The 19,994-nt window shown below is 46.7% G+C and overlaps 1 protein-coding gene across 4 annotated transcripts in view; it reads left to right on the top strand.

Moving 5' to 3' along the window:
• The window catches only part of LOC110485974 (axin-2), a 77,902-nt gene extending 70,343 nt beyond the window's left edge, over nucleotides 1-7,559 (top strand). For all 4 annotated transcript variants that reach the window (XM_036940640.1, XM_036940639.1, XM_036940637.1 and 1 more), the window contains 5 exons: nucleotides 417-832; nucleotides 1,150-1,578; nucleotides 1,814-1,909; nucleotides 2,757-2,924; nucleotides 5,597-7,559. In XM_036940640.1, coding sequence (XP_036796535.1) covers nucleotides 417-832; nucleotides 1,150-1,578; nucleotides 1,814-1,909; nucleotides 2,757-2,924; nucleotides 5,597-5,723 — 1,236 coding nt within the window. In that variant the 3' untranslated portion in view covers nucleotides 5,724-7,559. The remainder of the gene's footprint in view (nucleotides 1-416; nucleotides 833-1,149; nucleotides 1,579-1,813; nucleotides 1,910-2,756; nucleotides 2,925-5,596) is intronic.
• The last annotated feature ends 12,435 nt before the right edge of the window (nucleotides 7,560-19,994 follow it).

Raw genomic sequence — 19,994 nt, 5'->3', positions numbered from 1 at the left:
TTCTTCCGAGGAAGTTTCAAACTTATGTTTCTTGACACACTTGAAGTCTATTCAAATGGTTAGCGCTTAGCGCTCAACTCTCCAGTGGCGTATTGCTGAGTGTGTGTCGTGCCGGTCTCTTTGTGTGTCTGGGCTTGCTGTGCATTATAGATGAAGAAAGAAGAAGCTAGCACAGAAACCGAGAGTCAATTCAAGTTACGCCGTAGAGTTTCTCTCAGCTACTTCACAAGGCTATACAGTACATGGTGTTCGTCGCAGCGTTTGCGTTCTCCGCAAATGTCATTTGGTTGGGTTTAGCAAGCGAGCAATGTTTTATATTTGTAATGTTATGGACTTGAGTAGGTTATATTGTCCCTGTTCTTCTATACTGCGTCCACATTCTAACGCATTACGTCTTTGTGTGTGTGTGTGTGTAGGAGGAGGAGAGGGATGAGAGTGACCTCCCCAGTGCCGTCCCGCTCCACCACCCCCTGCTTCACACCTCGTCCGGCGCCGACGAGGACGCCCAGGCCATCCTAGACGAGCACCTGTCCCGGGTGCTCAAGACGCCCGGATGCCAGTCGCCCGGCGTGGTCCGCCACTCGCCCCGCTCGTGCTCTCCCGACCGGCCCTCCGCCGCCTTGGTCCCCTTCCTGGGGCCCTCCTACCCGGGGGCCTCCAAGGGCCCGTTGGCTGGGAGCAGGCAGTCGACCAAGCACATCCACCACCACTACATCCACCACCACACCGCCACCGGCCCCAAGAGCAAGGAGCAGATCGAGGCCGAGGCGGCGCAGCGCATTCAGTGCCTCTGTCCCCCAGGGGGCGCCGACTACTCAGACTTCACCCTCGGGTCAGTTCACGTACAATATCACCTGTACCGGGGTCCGTTCCCCATTCACATCAAGTACACTACATTTACTTTAGAGTTGCTCTGGGGTCATTTCCCCTACACTTCACATACGACCACATTTACCTTAGGGCTGTACTTGGGTCAGTGATGTAAACTGTTCACTTATCTCATGGATATGTCTCAGCATAGCGAGTTGTGATGGCTTTCCGTGAGTTTCATTTTAGCGTCATCGTTCCCGTCACTAGTGCTTGTTGTAGATGTAGCCTCTCCTCCTGGAAGAGTCCCATGTAAACCCTCTCCTCTTTGTCTCCCTCCAGCCACTGCAGCAGTTTGCCCAAGCGGCCGGGGAAGCCGTGCGAAGGAATACGCCTGAGCCAGGCTAACGGCGGCGACGGGGTCACGTCCCCGCCCCACCTGCCCCTGGACGCCACGGACCGCTCGCAGAACGTCTGGCAGTGGATCCTGGAGAGCGAGAGGCAGGGCAAGAACAAACCTCACGGCAGCACTCAGGGGCTGAAGAAGATCCACCTCCCGGACCCCTCCACGCCCAAGACGCTTCCCGGCCGAACGCACTCTTCCTGGGGAGGCGTGGGCGGCGTGGGGGGTCACCTCCGTGGAGGTCACCATCCGGCCCACCCCTTCATCCAGGACCCGGCCATGCCCCCCCTGCCCCCGCCCAACACTCTGGCCCAGTTAGAAGAAGCCTGCAGGAGGTTAGAGGAGGTCTCCAAGCCCCCCAAACAGAGGTAGGCATACACACTCATATAGCCTATCTTTGTCCTAGCTTGCGATGCATAGTCAATTTACAATGAGCCAAATGACTCTCTCCAAATTAAGTGAGGGGTTTTCTGAAAATGTTTGACTTCAGGCGACTGTTGAAGCCTACACCTGTTTTTCCAGTGTTTCCTCCCTCTGTGTCGTGAACACTGATGCCGTCTATCTCATTCTATTGCATCTTTTGTCTTTCTCTCTGGCTGACAGGCATTCAACGTCCAGCCTTCAAAGAGACAGGAGTCACCCTCTGCCTTTCCCCAGTGGATACCCGCCTCTGATCAGCCCCGCACTTCAAACAGACGAGTGAGTTCACCTCTCTCTCTCTCTCTCTCTCTCTCTCTCTCCTACTCTCTCTCTCTCTCTCTCTCTCTCTCTCTCTCTCTCCTACTCTCTCTCTCTCTCTTTTCCCCCCCAGTTGCTCTCGCCGTCTCTCTTTCGCTCTGATTTCCCCTCGATAGGGATATTGTGAGTCAGCATGTCTCTCCCCTTTGAAGTCCTCTGTTCTCCCTCCGCTTTTAATCATTTAAGATTAAACATGATGGGTGTAGTCTGAAACAGTCCTCTCGCATACACACACACACACACACACACACACACACACACACACCAGCGGATGCACAGACGTACACATGGAAGTTAACGACCCCTGGTTGTTATTTATGCCCTCTCTTCGCTACCTCGGCCCTGTGTGTGTGTGTGTGTGTGTTTTTTTGGGGCAGCTTGGTTGTGTTTGATGATAGGGCCGTAGCCACCTGACTACCAGGGTCTTTTTGAGATTTAATTGGCTGACCTTCAGTGGGCCAGCTGTCTAGGGCTAGCAGGCGCCCGCGTCTGAAGTATAGGACCCGAAAAGGCCCCCTGGAAGTGAACGAGGTAGTGTGTGTGTGTGTGTGTGGGATGAAACGCACAGACACACACCTGTAATCGGGTCAGGTTCACCTTACCTGAGCTAATTCCTCACTAAATTCTGCGTATTCAGTTCTGCCTAACTTCCCAACCAACAGTTACACACGGCCTGTGTTAAGAGTGTCCGTCGCTCTGGATAAGAGCTTCGGCTAAATGACTCAAATATAATGTCAGCGTGAAGTCTTGGCTATGGCTACGGTTATGCTTTCTCTATCTAATGTGTTGCTTGTCTCTCTGTTTCCAGGTGGAAAGAGCCAAAGAAGTCGATTAGCGGCGCGAGCGTGTCTGGCTGTGACCTGGTGGTCACCTACTTCTTCTGTGGTGAGGAGATCCCCTACCGCAGCATGATGAAGACGCACAGTCTCACCCTGGGACACTTTAAGGAGCAGCTTAGCAAAAAAGGCAATTACAGGTGAATGCCTAGACTAACACACACACCTGTAATATACCTCTATGGGTAAACACACAGACACACACATCTTTCCTGCACAACACACCTTTAATGCACAACTATAGGTGAACACACCCCTTTCAAACACACATTTCATGCACGGCACACGCTCTCTTTCTGAAGAGCAAGTGTGTGTGTTGTCTATGTACATGTGTGTTTGTGTAGGAACTAAATGTGTGTGAAAAGCTGGAGTTCCCAGCTTTGTATGTGGAGTAGGGGGAAAGAAGAGTAAGGCACTCTTAATAAGGATGGCTTTGAAGTCCAGGCCTTTTATTCTGTGCACAGACTCAACACGCCACTGCGAGGCCCCCAAATTCCTCCGCCTCCCAAGGATTACATCAGGCAGAATCACGGGCACCTTTTTTCCTTCTTAGATTCAGTTGTGTGTTGATTTAACATTTTGAAGAAGGGTTTGCACGAGTTGTCGAAATGACCGGTGTTTTGTTTCGTTGTTGAAACGTGGCTATGACTTCATCAAGTTAAGAATTCGAGAGGGACGGAATCGTTTCGCACAATGTCTCATTCAAGGAACCTACACCTAAAGGGGACACTAGAGTATAGGTTGTAGCACACCAAAGAGACAAACTATTCCCGAGACATCAGTATCTCGATTCTAAAAAATAAAATAAAAAAACATCCACATCTGCCTGTCAGTCCGAGCTGAACCCATCCAGACAACTCATCACACCCCTCACTATACCGTAACTCTTCCGCGGGGAAGAAAGGGCGATTTTGAAGCCGATGGCTCTAACGGCTCAGAATGTGTGGAGTTGGTTCATTTCAACATGGCAGGAGAACAGTACTCGGCCACGCTGCCAGACCATATCGGTGCCAGATGTTGCACAGAGAGAAATCCTTTGCCATATATAACACGATCCAATGGAAATACTCCTTTTCTCTCCCTCCCTATTCTCCATCTTCACTTCTCTCGCTCTCTCTTTCTCCCCCTTTCTCTCTTCCCCCCCCCCCCCCCCCTTTCTCTCGCCCGCTCTTTGAAAAGAAGCGCCAATGCCTTGGAACTGTTTGTTTTGTGAAGATGGAGCCCATTCCTTTAAAGAGTAGGGGTTGTGATTTTAAATGGCAGGAGACACAGTCATCTATTTCGATTTGATAAAACGCCGCGAAGACGCACTTCACTAAGGCCTCTCTGCCTCGTTAGATTCCGTATCTGTAGTTTCAGCGTTCAGGCTTTCAGAAAGGTTGTGAGACCCGTTCTTTCACTACAGCCTTCAACCACGTTGAAAATGCATCATGCCAACAAAACAAAAACATAGCGACACCCAACCATCCAGACCACACCCTAGCAGCTGTACGACGCTTCCTCAACCCTCGCCATTAACCCTCCGTTTTCCAACCCTCTCTTTAAGTACCACTAAAAACACGAAGAAGTGGAGGGGGGGGGGGGGGGGGGGGGGGGGGGGGGACGTGTTTTCCAGGAGATTCCAGGGCACAGGCATACATGCGTAAAGTGAGGCATTTTCCATTACAAAGCTTATCATTAAATCTCCCCCGCTGGTCATCGCTGCCTGTAAGCTAGGGGAGAAGAAATCATTAGGAAAACTAGTCAGTAGACTTCATAGACCTGAGCCGAATCAACCCTGGGACTTTGGGGGGAGGCAGGGGGATATGAGGGGGAGGTGACTCCTTGACCTCCCGGGAGACTGTCTGGATTGGTGTCCTCCTCCTCCTCGTCGTGGGGTGTCGGCCTTCGGGCCCGGCCTGCGTCCAATTTATCACACCCACGGAGGGGGTCTGCTCCCCTCTTCTCCTCTCTTCCTCTCTCGCGCCTCTCTTTCCCTCTCCCTCTTTTCTCTGCTGGTGATCGGAAAGCTGCCCAGAGTTTTTGTGTGTGTGTGTGCGTGCGTGCGTGCGTGTGTTTTATTGCCTCTCTCTCTGTCTTTCTCTCTGTGTGTGTCTCCATAGTTGTCTCTAGCAGTGTGTTAGTAGGTGTGTGTGGGGCGTGCAGTGACAGGCAGACTCTCAGGCACCTGAAATGTCAGCCCCAGTGAAAGGAAGGCCCTTCATTTGACAGTAGGGCACAATTAAAAGGCCAGGCTAGACAAGGGGAGCTCAGTGCTAGGGGTGGGGGGGGGGGGGGGGGGCTTAAGACAGGAGAGGAAGGGGGGGGCTTAAGACAGGTCCTAATTAGCCCTTCAACTTTAATGAGACCTTCCAAGACAGATAGGCATCTGTACAATGGCCGGCAGTCAAGTTCCTTTAGCTCCCTCTCTCTCTTTGGTCCCCGCTGCTGCTGCTAATTCTTTGAAATAATCACTGTCGAGCTCAACCCAACCTGGCAACCCAAACTAGTTGGAGTGGTTGGGGTTGCCAGGTTGGGTTGAGTTCTGTTTGTTGGTGGTGGTGCGTAATGTAGTCAATCATTTGTTCTTTGAAGTGAGAGGGATGGCGCTGAACTGTGTGACCTAAGGCAGTTTGGTTACGGGTTTGAGTCATCGTGTGTGTGGAGTTGGATGTGTAGGTGTCGAGAAACTGTTCTCATGGTACAAATACTATTTTTAGCACTTGCTCGTCCATAGTGTCAAGTTAAAGAGGAAGACACCATGCTAGTTATTTTTTTACTCTCAAAAAACATTTTCTGACCATGCCCCTCTCTCTCTCTTGTTTCTCTCCAGGTACTACTTCAAGAAGGCCAGCGACGAGTTTGAGTGTGGGGCCGTGTTCGAGGAGGTATGGGAGGACGGCGCCCTTCTGCCCATGTACGAGGGCAAGGTCCTGGGTAAGGTGGAGAGGATGGACTGATGCCACCCTTATGCCCACCCTTACCCAACCCTACCTTACCCATCAACCAAATACACAACCTCCAGGGCACAGACTGTCGCGAGGAACTGGAGTGATTGACTTGATATTTGGCGGAAACGCTCCAGACTTTCTTTCCTACTATTAAGCTAAATAAGAGTTAATATATCCAGCACAAGAGGAGTGTGATTGAAGGAACACGAGCCAATGAAGTATGCCGAACCCAGAAGAGCCCCCCCCCCCCCCCCCCCCCCTGACTGTCTTAACCAATCAGCCTTAGAAACACAAGGGAACGACACTACAGACAGAGAGAGACGGCGGCTGGAGGCCTCTAGGCTCCCTGAATTTAACCACTGAAGATGCAGATGACTGTTTGTCTAATACGAGAGACCAACGTTGCGATTAAATAGTGGTAACGTTGTGAGAACGTTGCGTCGCTCCCTGGTCGCCTGCAATGGACTGGCGACAGCGCCACCACCTGCTCTTATAACGTTGTGCGAATGTTGTGCAAACGTTGTTACAACATGAAACGTCTATACGTGTGCATATACATACCTGAAAATATGTGTGTATATACATGTATTACATTATATTGATGCGTTCTTGTCATGATTTGAAAGTTTGTGTATTTATTGAAAAAATGTCCTCTCCCTCCCTCACCTTCAACTTGTCTACCCATCACCCACCCAACCCAACCAACCAACCCAACCCACCCAACCCAACCAACCCAACCAACCCACCCAACAAACCCACCCAACCCAACCAACCCAACCCACCCAACCAACCCAACCCTGTCCCCTCATGTCCAGTTGATGGACAAGCTGCTTCGAGTATTGGGAGAATACTGTGGTGATTTTTTTTTAAATGTACCTTGTAATGTCACAAAGGTCATGATACTAGTCTAGTGCCCCCCCCCCCCCTTACCCCTGTCCAACCTCACTGTACCAGGGGTCTGCTGAGACTGAACCTTCCACTGTCGTAGTAAACCAACCAACCAACCCAGTCTTAATATATGCTGCTGCTGATGTGTTCTCTTCCATTTGTGAGCCAGAGTAAGAGAGTCGTTGGTTGTCTCTCACTCCAGCACCGAGCTCTATCCTTTTTTTTTTTTAGGTTGTTGTGCCTTTGTTTGTGGACCAGGCACCACACAGGGAAAGACGCGAAAGAGAGATGAGAAAAGAGACGCGAATTAGGATGAGATGAACAGAGAGAGGACCTGGAGAAAAGAAGTGTTTACAGTGAGCACACCAAAATAACCTTGTCGCGCTTCTATTGAAATGAACCACCTCTCCAGGAAGCAGCGGCTTAATATCGCCACGTTTCAAAACTGCTTCCGTTCCATATTTATTAGCGTTGGAGAGAAAAGAAGAAAAAAACGTTTTTAAGAAATGTTTCTCCAATAGCTTTTTGAATGTTGTGAAAAGGACATCTTCAAAGACGGAGTTCCTTGTATACATTTGTAATTATGCATTTCTTTTGAAGTCTGGATAAAAGGACACAAACACTGTGGCTAGTGTTTTTATGAGTACAGCACCTGTGCCTACATGGATGCCATACCATGTACTACCCTGAATCAGGGTGTTAATAATTATTCCCTTGGTTTTCAGAAGGGCTTTTTATGTTGAAAATATTATATTTTTAATGCATTTAATAGTATCCTGTAATCATGTCATTTGGTTTTTACGCCCCGGCTTTTGTGTTGTTGTTTTGTTCCATCTAAACTGTAAATTATACATTATATACAGAGTTTCATTTAAAGATTTACATGGACCTATAATTATTGTAATTATTAAGAGATTGTAGCCTTTATTAAAAGTTTTACTATTTTTCAAATGAAAATGGCCGCTTTTGCTTGTCTGCTCATTTCTGTTGCTCAGTTGCAAACGAGAACGGGGGATGCTTGATTTACGTGATAATGCATATGACATTAACGACAGAACTCTCCTCTTTTGGAGAAACATTCAAGACACAAGTTGACATTTCTACCTATTTCTTCAGACCACTCCGGTTTGAGCTCTTCATTCAAGTTGGGATTCCATAGTTCTGTACAGGATTGGAATCTGTCTGATCCAAAGAGTTTGTACAGGACAGCTGCAGAATGAAGGGGCTCAATACTGACGGAAGTGGGCATTGCGTACTCATGGCCCATGGGGTAGACACATGTAACTGTGTGTCCCAAATGGAGCCCAATTCCTTATATAGTGCACTACTTTTGACCAGAGTCCATAGATTTTTACATAGGGAATAGGGTGCCATTTGGGATTCAACAGTAGCCTGGCATTCAAAACGATTTTTCTACGCTTCAGTGAAATGTTCAGTTTGGACGCCAGGCTAAGACAGATGTCTGGGTAGAAATAAACTGCCCGAGTCCTAAATGGTATCCTATTCCCTATATAGTGCACTACTTTTGACCTGCGCCATGGTAGTGCACTATATGGAGAGAAGGGTGCCATTTTGGACGGATCCCGTGTTCAATCCCTAAGTCCCCTCTAGTTACAAGGCAACCGTTGCCTGTTGTGAGATCCCCATGGGCTCTTCTTTATTTTCCAATTCTCTCCATTAGAGGAGAGGAATGGCAGATCAGCATGGCAGCTGGCACCTCACAGGGAGAACCCCCTAGGAGAACCCTACCCACTGGGCACAGACTTCAGTTCAACGTATCATTTTGATTTACGTTTGGTTGAGTTGTCAACTAATGTGAATTCAATGTGAAATTCAATATTTTTTTTAAATTAAAAGTTGGGTGGAAAAAAAGATGAAATGCCCTTTGACCTTTTTGCAAATCCAATTTGTTTTCCACTCATTCTATTTCTATTCATCACATAGATTTATTGGGTTAAAATTAAGTGGAAAAAAATATTATTCAGCCAGTTTTTGCCCAATAGGTAGCTATCCCTTTTCTACTGTGGTCTTTAATCCCTCTTCGCAGACTTGGGTCATGTTCAATAGGGCGCAACCTCTTGTAACGATAAACACAAAGCTGTGCTCTCATTGGACAAGATCTGGTCGTACCTCCCCGTTGGGGGAAAAAAAAAGTCCTGCTTATTGAACAGGACCCAGGTACACTCTGCAGTCTCCACTATGGCCTAATGGGAGACATTAGTGATCAAAATGGGGCCATTGGGCTAATTGGTAGCCTAGAGAGCAGAACTGGGAGAACTGCAGTCAACACAAACATTTAATGAAGTACCCCAGATCCCAACGAGACGGCTCAGCCATATTTGCGTCAATTATCTGTCTTTTATTTGCAGGAAATGATTAAATACCCTACAGAATTAATTCAGCCACCGCAGTCCTGCTACATTAGCGAATCAGAAAGACGTTGTCCAAGCCAAGGCGCACTGACTCAATTGAGCTGAATTTGAAATCACTTAAAATAGCCTTAATGACATGAAAATAGATTTTTCATTGCCTCAAGCAAATGTGCCTGGTGACACACATTCCTGACAAAGTGAGGATTCTATTCTATTATTTTCAACAGATCTAGACACACAGGCACAGGTTGCATTACATGGCATCTTATTCCCTATATAGTGCACGACTTCTGACCAGAACTCTATGGGTCCTGGTACAAAAGTAGTGCACTATAAAGGAAATAGGGTGCCCTTTGGGATGCAGGCAGGCTCTACAGGAAAAAATGTCAATGGTTCTGTTGAAATGCAAGTTTAAAGGGGGCAGATGGAACCTTTCACCCCTCACCCCTGTGCCCTTTCCTCCACCCCTAACCCCCTCCCCTGCTCCGAGCTCTATATTTATAGCCTCTCTGGGCTGTCGCTTTGAAGGGAAACCTAAATTGCTGGCATTTTTCCCCACAAAGGTGTTGATAGACAATGACTGTTGCATTCCCCTCTCCCCACAACAGGCCCCAGACCTTCCCCCATCTCCCATCTCATCTCTCTGGTGAAGTTTAGAGTCCTTGGACAACTCCATACAGGTGCTTTTGTAGTAGAAAGGTTTTCATTTATTAAGAATGACGGAGAACTTCCATTGACTTTCATGTTGACCCTTTGAAACGTTTCCTCATAGTTTGTGTTCTTTCACGTTCATAGTACGAGAGAAATGAATGAGACGGGTTTTTACATTGATTCCGTTGGCAGCGTTCACTTTCCTCTCTCTCTCTGCTTCTCTCTCTCTGCTTCTCTCTCTCTCTCTCTCTCTCTCTCTCTCTCTCTCTCTCTCTCTCTCTCTCTCTAAACAGTGTGCTAACTGTGCCATTCATTTCTCCTTGTGTTGTGGTAATTGGCATTTAGCATGGTTGAGGCTATTGTAAACATGCCCGTGTGAGACTGTTAAAAGCGGCACCACTCGCTCCACGGGCTACGCTAGCTCGCGAGGCAGACGAGGGGGTACTATTGTACTGGTGAGCCTTTGGGCTTTTTAATCGCCTTCTCATACCGCAACCTACTCCGTTTACATATTTAATTGCCAGGTAAAATCATTTGTCAGCAATCCGTTTAATATTTTGATTGTACAGTAACCATAAAGAGTGAAAGAAGAGAGAGAGAGAGAGGGAGAGAGAGAGAGAGAGAGAGAGATAGAGAGAGTGGGAGCAGCAGGCAGCAAGAGGAGAAAGAGAAGGGTCTGCCGCCAGAATACACATCAAAGGCCTGCCTTGATGTTGATGTTGAATAGGCATTAATGGTTTCTGAAGGCAAGAGATTGCATGGAAAAAAATGAAACCTCCTCCTCTGACAATCCCGCCAGCAATCTGAGAAAATGCATAAACATTGGAACGCTGTGCCAGAGAGAGAAAGAAGGAGAAGAGGAGAAAGAAAGAAAAAAAGGAAGAGAAAATAAATGGGTTGGGAAGTTGAACGTACATTCTCATTTACAGCAACGACCTGGGGAAGAGTTACAGGGGAAAAATGAAATGAGCCAATCGGAAGCTGGCCGGTCATGGCTGCATGAGAGGACAGGTTGATCATTTAACCAGGACAACGGGGTTAACATCTCCAGTCTTGCAATACGTCCACCGGGATCTTTAATAACCACAGAGTCAGGACCTCTCGTACTCTCATCCAAAAGACGGCACCCTTTGCAGGGCAGTGTCCCCAATGACTGCCCTAGGGCATCGGGGTTCTCCATTGACCAATCACAGCAGCGTCTGGTCTCCTATACTAACCAAGCCCAAACCTGCTTAGCTTCAAACGGAAGCCATCATAGAGATGCAGAGTTGTATAGCTACCGACAGGATAGATGTAATAGTTCCACAACAGTGTTTATATCAGGAAAATGTTAACGCTATGGGCTGTGAGACCTATTTCAAAATGTATATGCATTTCCCATGCTGTTTTTAGAGTCACATTGTTGTGAACAATAGCAACCGCCGTGGTTATTTTAGGACTTCTTCTCTGTGTGGGAATATGTTGTCTCCATTTTTATAGGTAACATTTCCTGTATAAAAATACCAAGGGCCTCAAAGAGCGCCGGGATGACATCATATCGAGAAAATGTGTTGCCCATCAGACTTCATTAGGTCAAAGTGTGTGTGTGCTTTGTGTTTACATGTGCATATGTGTGTGTGTTATAGTCCAAACTAGTTCCTATTGTGCTCATGGTCTTGCAAGGAGCAGAGCTGGTAGACGGCTTTAGAAAGCTCTGTGTCTTCACCTGCCGTAGTGCCCTTGGTCTCAACCTAAACGCAGTCTCGTTTCATTGTATTTGTGGTGGGACTAAGCTTTTGCGTGTGAATGGTCCAGGCTGGTGGTTTTAACAGGAGCTTACGTCTGAAACTCAACCAAAACCCCCTTTATCCTCCACCGGCGAGCACAGAGATGTTCTCTCGCTCTCTCTGGTTCTCCCTCTCTTCCTCTCTCTCTCTCTCTCTCTCTCTCTCTCTCTCTCTGGTTCTCTCTCTCTCTGGTTCTCTCGCTCTCTCTGGTTCTCCCTCTCTTCCTCTCTCTCTCTGGTTCTCTCGCTCTCTCTGGTTCTCCCTCTCTTCCTCTCTCTCTCTGGTTCTCTCGCTCTCTCTGGTTCTCCCTCTCTTCCTCTCTCTCTCTGGTTCTCTCTCTCTCTGGTTCTCCCTCTCTTCCTCTCTCTTTCTCTCTCTCTCTCTCTCTCTGGTTCTCTCTCTCTCTGGTTCTCTCGCTCTCTCTGGTTCTCCCTCTCTTCCTCGCTCTCTCTGGTTCTCTCGCTCTCTCTGGTTCTCCCTCTCTTCCTCTCTCTCTCTGGTTCTCTCTCTCTCTGGTTCTCTCTTTCTTCCTCTCTCTCTCTCTCTCTCTGGTTCTCTCTCTCTCTCTCTGGCTCTCTCGCTCTCTCTGGTTCTCCCTCTTCCCCTCTCTCTCTCTATATATATATATATATATATATATATATATATATATATATACAGTGCCTTGCGAAAGTATTCGGCCCCCTTGAACTTTGCGACCTTTTGCCACATTTCAGGCTTCAAACATAAAGATATAAAACTGTATTTTTTTTTTGTGAAGAATCAACAACAAGTGGGACACAATCATGAAGTGGAACGACATTTATTGGATATTTCAAACTTTTTTAACAAATCAAAAACTGAAAAATTGGGCGTGCAAAATTATTCAGCCCCCTTAAGTTAATACTTTGTAGCGCCACCTTTTGCTGCGATTACAGCTGTAAGTCGTTTGGGGGTATGTCTCTATCAGTTTTGCACATCGAGAGACTGAAATTTTTTCCCATTCGTCCTTGCAAAACATCTGTAGCTCAGTGAGGTTGCATGGAGAGCATTTGTGAACAGCAGTTTTCAGTTCTTTCCACAGATTCTCGATTGGATTCAGGTCTGGACTTTGACTTGGCCATTCTAACACCTGGAAATGTTTATTTTTGAACCATTCCATTGTAGATTTTGCTTTATGTTTCGGATCATTGTCTTGTTGGAAGACAAATCTCCGTCCCAGTCTCAGGTCTTTTGCAGACTCCATCAGGTTTTCTTCCAGAATGGTCCTGTATTTGTCTCCATCCATCTTCCCATCAATTTTAACCATCTTCCCTGTCCCTGCTGAAGAAAAGCAGGCCCAAACCATGATGCTGCCACCACCATTTTTGATAGTGGGGATGGTGTGTTCAGCTGTGTTGCTTTTACGCCAAACATAACGTTTTGCATTGTTGCCAAAAAGTTCAATTTTGGTTTCATCTGACCAGAGCATGGACAGAGTCTCCCACCTCAGCTGTAGATCTCTGCAGTTCATCCAGAGTGATCATGGGCCTCTTGGCTGTATCTCTGATCAGTCTTCTCCTTGTATGAGCTGAAAGTTTAGAGGGACGGCCAGGTCTTGGTAGATTTGCAGTGGTCTGATACTCCTTCCATTTCAATATTATCGCTTGCACAGTGCTCCTTGGGATGTTTAAAGCTTGGGAAATCTTTTTGTATCCAAATCCGGCTTTAAACTTCTTCACAACAGCATCTCGGACCTGCCTGCTGTGTTCCTTGTTCTTCATGATGCTCTCTGCGCTTTTAACGGACCTCTGAGACTATCACAGTGCAGGTGCATTTATACGGAGACTTGATTACACACAGGTGGATTGTATTTATCATCATTAGTCATTTAGGTCAACATTGGATCATTCAGAGATCCTCACTGAACTTCTGGAGAGAGTTTGCTGCACTGAAAGTAAAGGGGCTGAATAATTTTGCACGCCCAATTTTTCAGTTTTTGATTTGTTAAAAAAGTTTGAAATATCCAATAAATGTCGTTCCACTTCATGATTGTGTCCCACTTGTTGTTGATTCTTCACAAAAAAATACAGTTTTATATCTTTATGTTTGAAGCCTGAAATGTGGCAAAAGGTCGCAAAGTTCAAGGGGGCCGAATACCTTCGCAAGGCACTGTATATATATATATATATATATATATATATATCCTGTCCTTTCTTTCTCTCTCACACACTTATTTTCTCTTCTGTTTCCTTCCTTTCCTCTCTTTCTCTCCCTCTCGCATTCCTCTCTCTCTCCGCATCGTTCTGTTTATCTCTCACTTGTCTATTCTCTCTCTTTCTCTCCGCATCGTTCACTCACACACTCTCTTTTTGTCTCTCTCATGATATGTATATGCCACCACGAAGGGGGAGTGTGGTGGGCGGGGTCTAGGTTCAACACAATCTTGTCTGTGGTGTGTTCTATTGAGTGTCCTTAACAGCACTCCTCTTCCTAAACTTTAGGAAGTGAAGTAAGCAGACCTTCTGTAAGAGGCTCGCCCAGTATTTGAGACACAGTAAACATATCCATATGAGACAGGACATACAGAACAGGGTGGATCTGCCCAGTCCTAGATCTACATAGACCAAAATAGAGAGGGATAAAGAATACTTTCGGGCTTTGTCGATTAAAGAGTTACGTGAGTGCCATGAAGGCGAGCAGAAAGATAGGCCCCATTCGGATCGCTAAACAAGTCCCCCGTGGAGAATTGATAACATTTAGAGTAACGCTGATCACTGGTTCATGGTTAGGTGGTCTCTCCAAACCACACAATGTGACATTGCATTTCAACGTGCTCGAACCGCAATATCTTTAAAAATATAAAGTATTGTCACGCTCCTATGATTCTAGTGAACCCTTTTTGGACGTTCGTCTTCCCTCTGTTTGCTCTCTTTATTTTGGGGCGCATCAATCTTCTCCCTCCTTCTCTCTCTCTCTTATTTTTACCCCTGTCAGTTCTGAAATGAGCCTTAGGCCCAAAACCACTGTCAACAAGGGGGAGCAATTTGGCTGGCAGAGTTAGTATTCACAGAGGGGTGAACCACAGCCGTATTTAGCAACGCGCTAGCTCCGTTCAGCTAAACACCACCGGTCGGTGTGTGTCTCTCAGATCTGTGGATGCAAGCGGAGAAGGGACAGGACTCGGCGGTCGCCGCAGACTGCCGCTTAGGACTCCATTGTTTGGAAGACCGGAGTGCCAAACTTCAGAATGTCCCAAATGATCTGATAACCCAAGCTTTATGGCCCGCAACGAACCCCCAGCATTCCAGACCGAGCCATCGGAATGCGCTTGTCACCAGAATCGACTTCGCCTGTGGCCTCAAATTGATTGTTTTGTGTATTTTAAAACCTACCACCCGTCCGTCTTTTCTCAGACAATCCCAGATATCGAGAACGACCTTGCCGAGAATACGACGATCAAACCGCTGTGGTTTTCCCCTTAAATACGATGTTCTGAGCTTTGCCGGCGTTGTCCATACATTGGTATGTTATGTTAATGTGTAAAGATATCTCAACCTGGTGTCGTGTAAACACCTTGGCCCTACATCACATTGTGGTCAGGCTGGTACGCCATGGGGATTTGGAGTCAAAGCCATAGCCTTAGAAAGCAAGCATACAGTGCTTTGTCATGAAGTTACATAAAACCAATCGAGTCAGATGAGACCAATAAAAACAAGTCAAATGGATCAGAACCGAAACCAGCATGTACTATGGTCCTTGAGGACCAGTTGTGAACCCCGGGCCTAGATCAATAGTAGATGAAATAACAAACCTTGATTGAGTAATACGAGGAGCCACACTTTTACTGATTGATGAACGAAGCACAAAGAAACATAATCTACACGTCCACACCTCAATTACGACTAGTAACATGGGAAATGCGGATCTCTTTGAAGGCCCGTGACCTTACGTTGACATCATACCATAGCAGAGTGATCGGGCGTGGCTGCAGAGGAGAAGAACACGGTGAACACCCCGGGTTCCTTTTGGGAAACAACCAGGGACTTTCTATGGTACGTATGAGCCTTAATCTATGGAGACTCTGAGTTGTGCTGGAGTACTGCGGCTCGCACATACGTACCTCTGGGCCCACAGTCCATTCCCCAGACGGCTGTGGGAGCTGTGGTGAGGCCACTCTGGGTTTGGAGGCCTCCCAGGCACCACAGGGATAAAACAAACCCCTGTCATGTGAGCTGCTCATGTGACCCGCCGGCGCTTCGGGAACTTGCCCTGCAGCTAAGGCAGTATGGCCTTCTTCAGCCAATCGTGTGGGTTAATCCTGCGGTATAGGAAGATGCATGTTCATCGGTCAGAGACAGAAAAGGGTACAAAACCAGACAAAGACAGCGTATTCTTTTTTAGGTAATTTTTTTCAGGACTTCTAGTTCAAGTAGAAGTTTTCGTTGGATGTGCTTTATCTTCAAGATATCATTTCTGCTCATACAGCAGCAGAGCAAACTGACGGCAACCAACCGTCAGTTAAACACGAAAGGACGCGAACTCAGAGTGATTTTTATTGATTCTCGCCATCTAGAAATGCTTTGAGTCAAACGAGGCCTGGTGTTTACACACGGCTAAATTGATCCTCTCAAACCACCTGGGTTGTGTACGTGGGAGTCCTCTGCATCTGACTGGTCCTCATCATAGGCACTCTTCTCTCCGCCCGAAAGACTACAGGCTCTGCCTGCCATTGTTTACACAACCCAGCTGCAAGCCATTTCAGCTAACACCCAAGAAGATAACTACCTCCAAAGCACTAACGATCTGACTAATGAAGAAGTGATCCAGCTTCTAAAAAGTCCAGAGCCTTTTTCAACGATGGGAAAGCTAGGGGACTTAGTAGGGGGCAGACAGTGAACAGATGGATCCACCACACTGTGATTTGGCAGGTAGGAAGGGTGTTAAAAGGAGGGTCCCGAAAGACACTGGGGAGAGGGGGTTACAGACAAGAAAAGGGGGCCTCTGAGAAAATCTATCCATCTCCATGCTATGGGGACTGACCACAGAAGAACAGTAGAACACAGTTGTTCTGAAAGGAGGACTGAAGCGGCATTGTCTTCCCTGTTTGTGTTTGTTCGTCCCACACAGCACTCCCTGCCGTGTGCCCCCCCCTGGCGCGACATAGCCGGGCATTGTGAGGAAACTGCATTGGAGTCTCAGAGTCCACAGCTCCTTGTCCTTTACTCTCCTGCCTCTCTGTCGCCAGTCCTTCTTCGCACACATGCAATTAAGTCTGTTTCCCAACGCTGTCATTTCCCCACGTTCTTTGTTCTCTCATTTTCGTTGTTTTCCTTTATCCGAGCCCTATTTTTTCTTATTTTTTTATAGTCTTGCTTTTGCGGGTTTGTTGCTTGGGCGAAGGGTCGGGGCTGGAGGTGGGTGCGTGGGGGGGGGGACGAAAAAGTACAATTTGCAGGCTTTATGACTCACCACATGTGTTTCTGTGTCCTTGTATTTACATGTTTCTCATGGAAAAGAGGCGGATGGTGGAGAATGAGGGGAGGAGGTAGTGGATAAAGGGGGGGGGGAGAAGGGGGTGGAGAAGAAAGACAGGCATATGGTTCTTGTTTGGTGGGTTAGGACAGAGCTGGTCTGTTTGTTCTCTGCGATGAGCAGGGGATTACGTTCTCATAATTATCTTCGAATATGACTACTCCCGTTCAGAGATGAGACTTTTTCCTTTAAATAAGGGATGTAAATACATCAACAGAAGCTTTGTTTTTGGAGTTGTGAGAAGTCTCCGAAAAGTCTGAATTTGGATCTTTAGGTCAAAGGAGGCAGCAGATTCTTCCGTTATTTGAATGAAACGTTTTGGTAGCTTAAGAGGTTAATTTTTTGGCTTGTGAATCATGAGAATTCTCAAACTCAGAGGTGGGCAGCCTCCTGCTGTAACAGATTCACCCTGGATGCCCTGGGGCACCTAAACACTTGGCACTGAGTTGGCTATTATAAAGTGTTCATGAGAACCAGCACCAGGTATTATGCTCCCCTCTGCCCCCACATTTCTGAGATGGGCCGGTCCAGAGCCATAGAGTTTTGGGCCCACCCAAAAGCCCTGTAGGGGTGAACATTTAATTCCCTTTCGCACACATCTGGCTTGTAATTCTCTCTGAAAGCTCATACCTTCATGTGGAAAAAGTGGGGGAAGCAATCGTGTTTAAGAATCTATAAGTTGTGTCACACTACAGGAAGTAAGGGTCATATCAATTAAGTAGATCACTTTGATAGATGGCTCAAACATACATAATACAGACAAAGGAAGAGCATGAAAACATTTCTAAATGAATTCACAAATGCATATATCAATATGTATGTAAAAACAAAATGTGATAATGATGGATAGAAAGATAGATTGCCCGAAAGAGAAGTAAACCCACTTGTCAGTTTAGCGTTGTTAAATGGCATCGGAGGCCTTCCCGGTTTCCTGAAGAGAGGGGAGTCCCCGGGGCTACTGAAATGGGACACTGGAAAACCAAACAGATCATTAATTTATACTGTAAGTTGCTTTGGTGGTTGTTTGTGTCTCCAATGTCACACTCCCATTTCAAATGTCAAGAGAACTAGGCTACATTTGGTTTGTGTCGAAAGAAGTCACCGGAACCTCTTCTAAAAGAGGGCTGTTACTGATGGAAAAGTTTTGAAGGTGGCGATGATGAACTCTTTGAGTCACTTCCTGAATTTCCTGAAAGTGGACCAACTTGAGAATAGAGGAGTGCGGGTTTTAGCTGGCAAGATGAGATCTCTTTGTCAGGTCTCGATGTGGGGGCGTTTCTTGGAAAAAGAGTAAGAACAGGTACAGTGAGGAGGTGTAAAAAATAGGGGAGGGGGAGCTCATTTGAGACGAGGAGGGACACGAGCCAAAAAAGTGAAGGGGAAAGATAATCAGTGTGGCTTTCTGCTGGGGTGGAGGCTGATGTAAACAAACCCAGAGCTTATGCGAGCTTTTGATCTCGTGAACCGTGAAATCTTCCCAGCAAAAACAGGAAAATTAGGCCTCGCTGAGGGGAGGAGGGGCACCCGGGCAAAGGCTCATGGGGAAAAAAAAGATATTTAGCCTGACATGGAGAGTTTCCTTAAGCTATTAATTGAGCTTTTTTTCCCAACATAATTTTCTGCTACTTAGTGTTTTACCCTGTTTTTCCTCAAGTGTTTAAGCCCAAGGTATTCCAACTGGGTTGGTTTTTAGATTAGAATTTATTATTCCCTGATGCAAAAGTGGCGGACTTGTAATCGGGCCCCTTTGTAGTTTAATTGTCTTTATTCAATGTCAAGTCCTTACTGCTAAAATACCATTGGGCTAGGGCATATTGAGAATAACGAGCCAGATGCCAATAACTAGAAGATTAGTTCATTTTCACTATAGAAACGGCTTATGATAATGATAGTTGGGGGAATCTGTTTGTTCTCTGGCGCTGTTCTTTTCATGTGAGAACCCCATTGAGCAAGCTGATTTTCATCAGAGGGCCACATTCCCACTCCCAATTTTGTTGACATTCCAAGGGGGGCTTGAGGGGATGGGGGTGATAAGAGGAATGGGGGGGGGGGGCAGCGAGAGGGAGAGAAGAGAAGAAATCGACTGCTTTGCCCGTGAGCTGCACTTTTAATTCTTCCCCCCCCCCTCGCGCGGTTCCCTGGTAGGATGTGAGTCGGTACAGAGGTGAGGTAGCTTCCCTCCTACCCCCCTGCAATGCTCGTGCCCGAGAGCTATCCATTTGAACTTCAATGAGAGGCTGCCTTCTTGTGAGGACTTGAAACGGACGTCTTTGGGAGGCTGATAGAAGTGCCCGGGCATGCCTTCTTTACCTGATGTGATGTGAAGCTTACTTTTGTTTGATGATTTGATACATAGATACAAACTGGTAGACCAGGCTAAAAAAAAATGTGTGAAAGGGAGGGAGGGAAGAGATGGATGAGAAAAAGAAGGAGGGAGAAGAAGGGAAAGTGGACAGAAAGATTGACACTTGCGCCACCACACCTGCTATTGAGTTGTGACCACGATGGAAGGGTGTTTCTCGACATATCCCTCAGATCAGTGGTTTCCAAACTTTTTATAGTCCCGTACCCCTTCAAACATTCAACCTCCAGCTGCGTACCCCCTCTAGCTCCAGGGTTAGCGCACTCTCAAATGTTGTTTTTTGCCATCATTGTAAGCCTGCCACACACACACACACTATACAATACATTTATTGAACATAAGAATGAGTGTGAGTTTCTGTCACAACCCGGCTCGTGGGAAGTGACAAAGAGCTCTTATAGGACCAGGGCACAAATAATAATATAATAATATTCAATAATTGTGAATAACTCACCATAGGTTAATGAGAAGGATGTGCTTGAAAGGATGCACATAACTCTGCAATGTTGGGTTGTATTGGAGAGAGTCTCAGTCTTCAATAATTTCCCACACACAGTCTGTGCCTGTATTTAGTTTTCATGCTAGTGAGGGCCGAGAATCCACTCTCACATAGGTACGTGGTTGTGTCGGGCATCAGTGTCTTAACAGTGCGATTTGCCAAGGAAAGAATCTCTGAGTGTCGCCCTATCCCGAAATCTGGCAGTGGCTTCTGATTAAATTCACTTTTCACAGAAACGCTTGTTGCAAT

Source organism: Oncorhynchus mykiss, chromosome 13 (assembly GCF_013265735.2).
Source record: "Oncorhynchus mykiss isolate Arlee chromosome 13, USDA_OmykA_1.1, whole genome shotgun sequence".
NCBI classification, from domain to species: Eukaryota; Metazoa; Chordata; class Actinopteri; order Salmoniformes; family Salmonidae; genus Oncorhynchus; species Oncorhynchus mykiss.
This window is presented reverse-complemented; position numbering and strand designations above follow the sequence as displayed.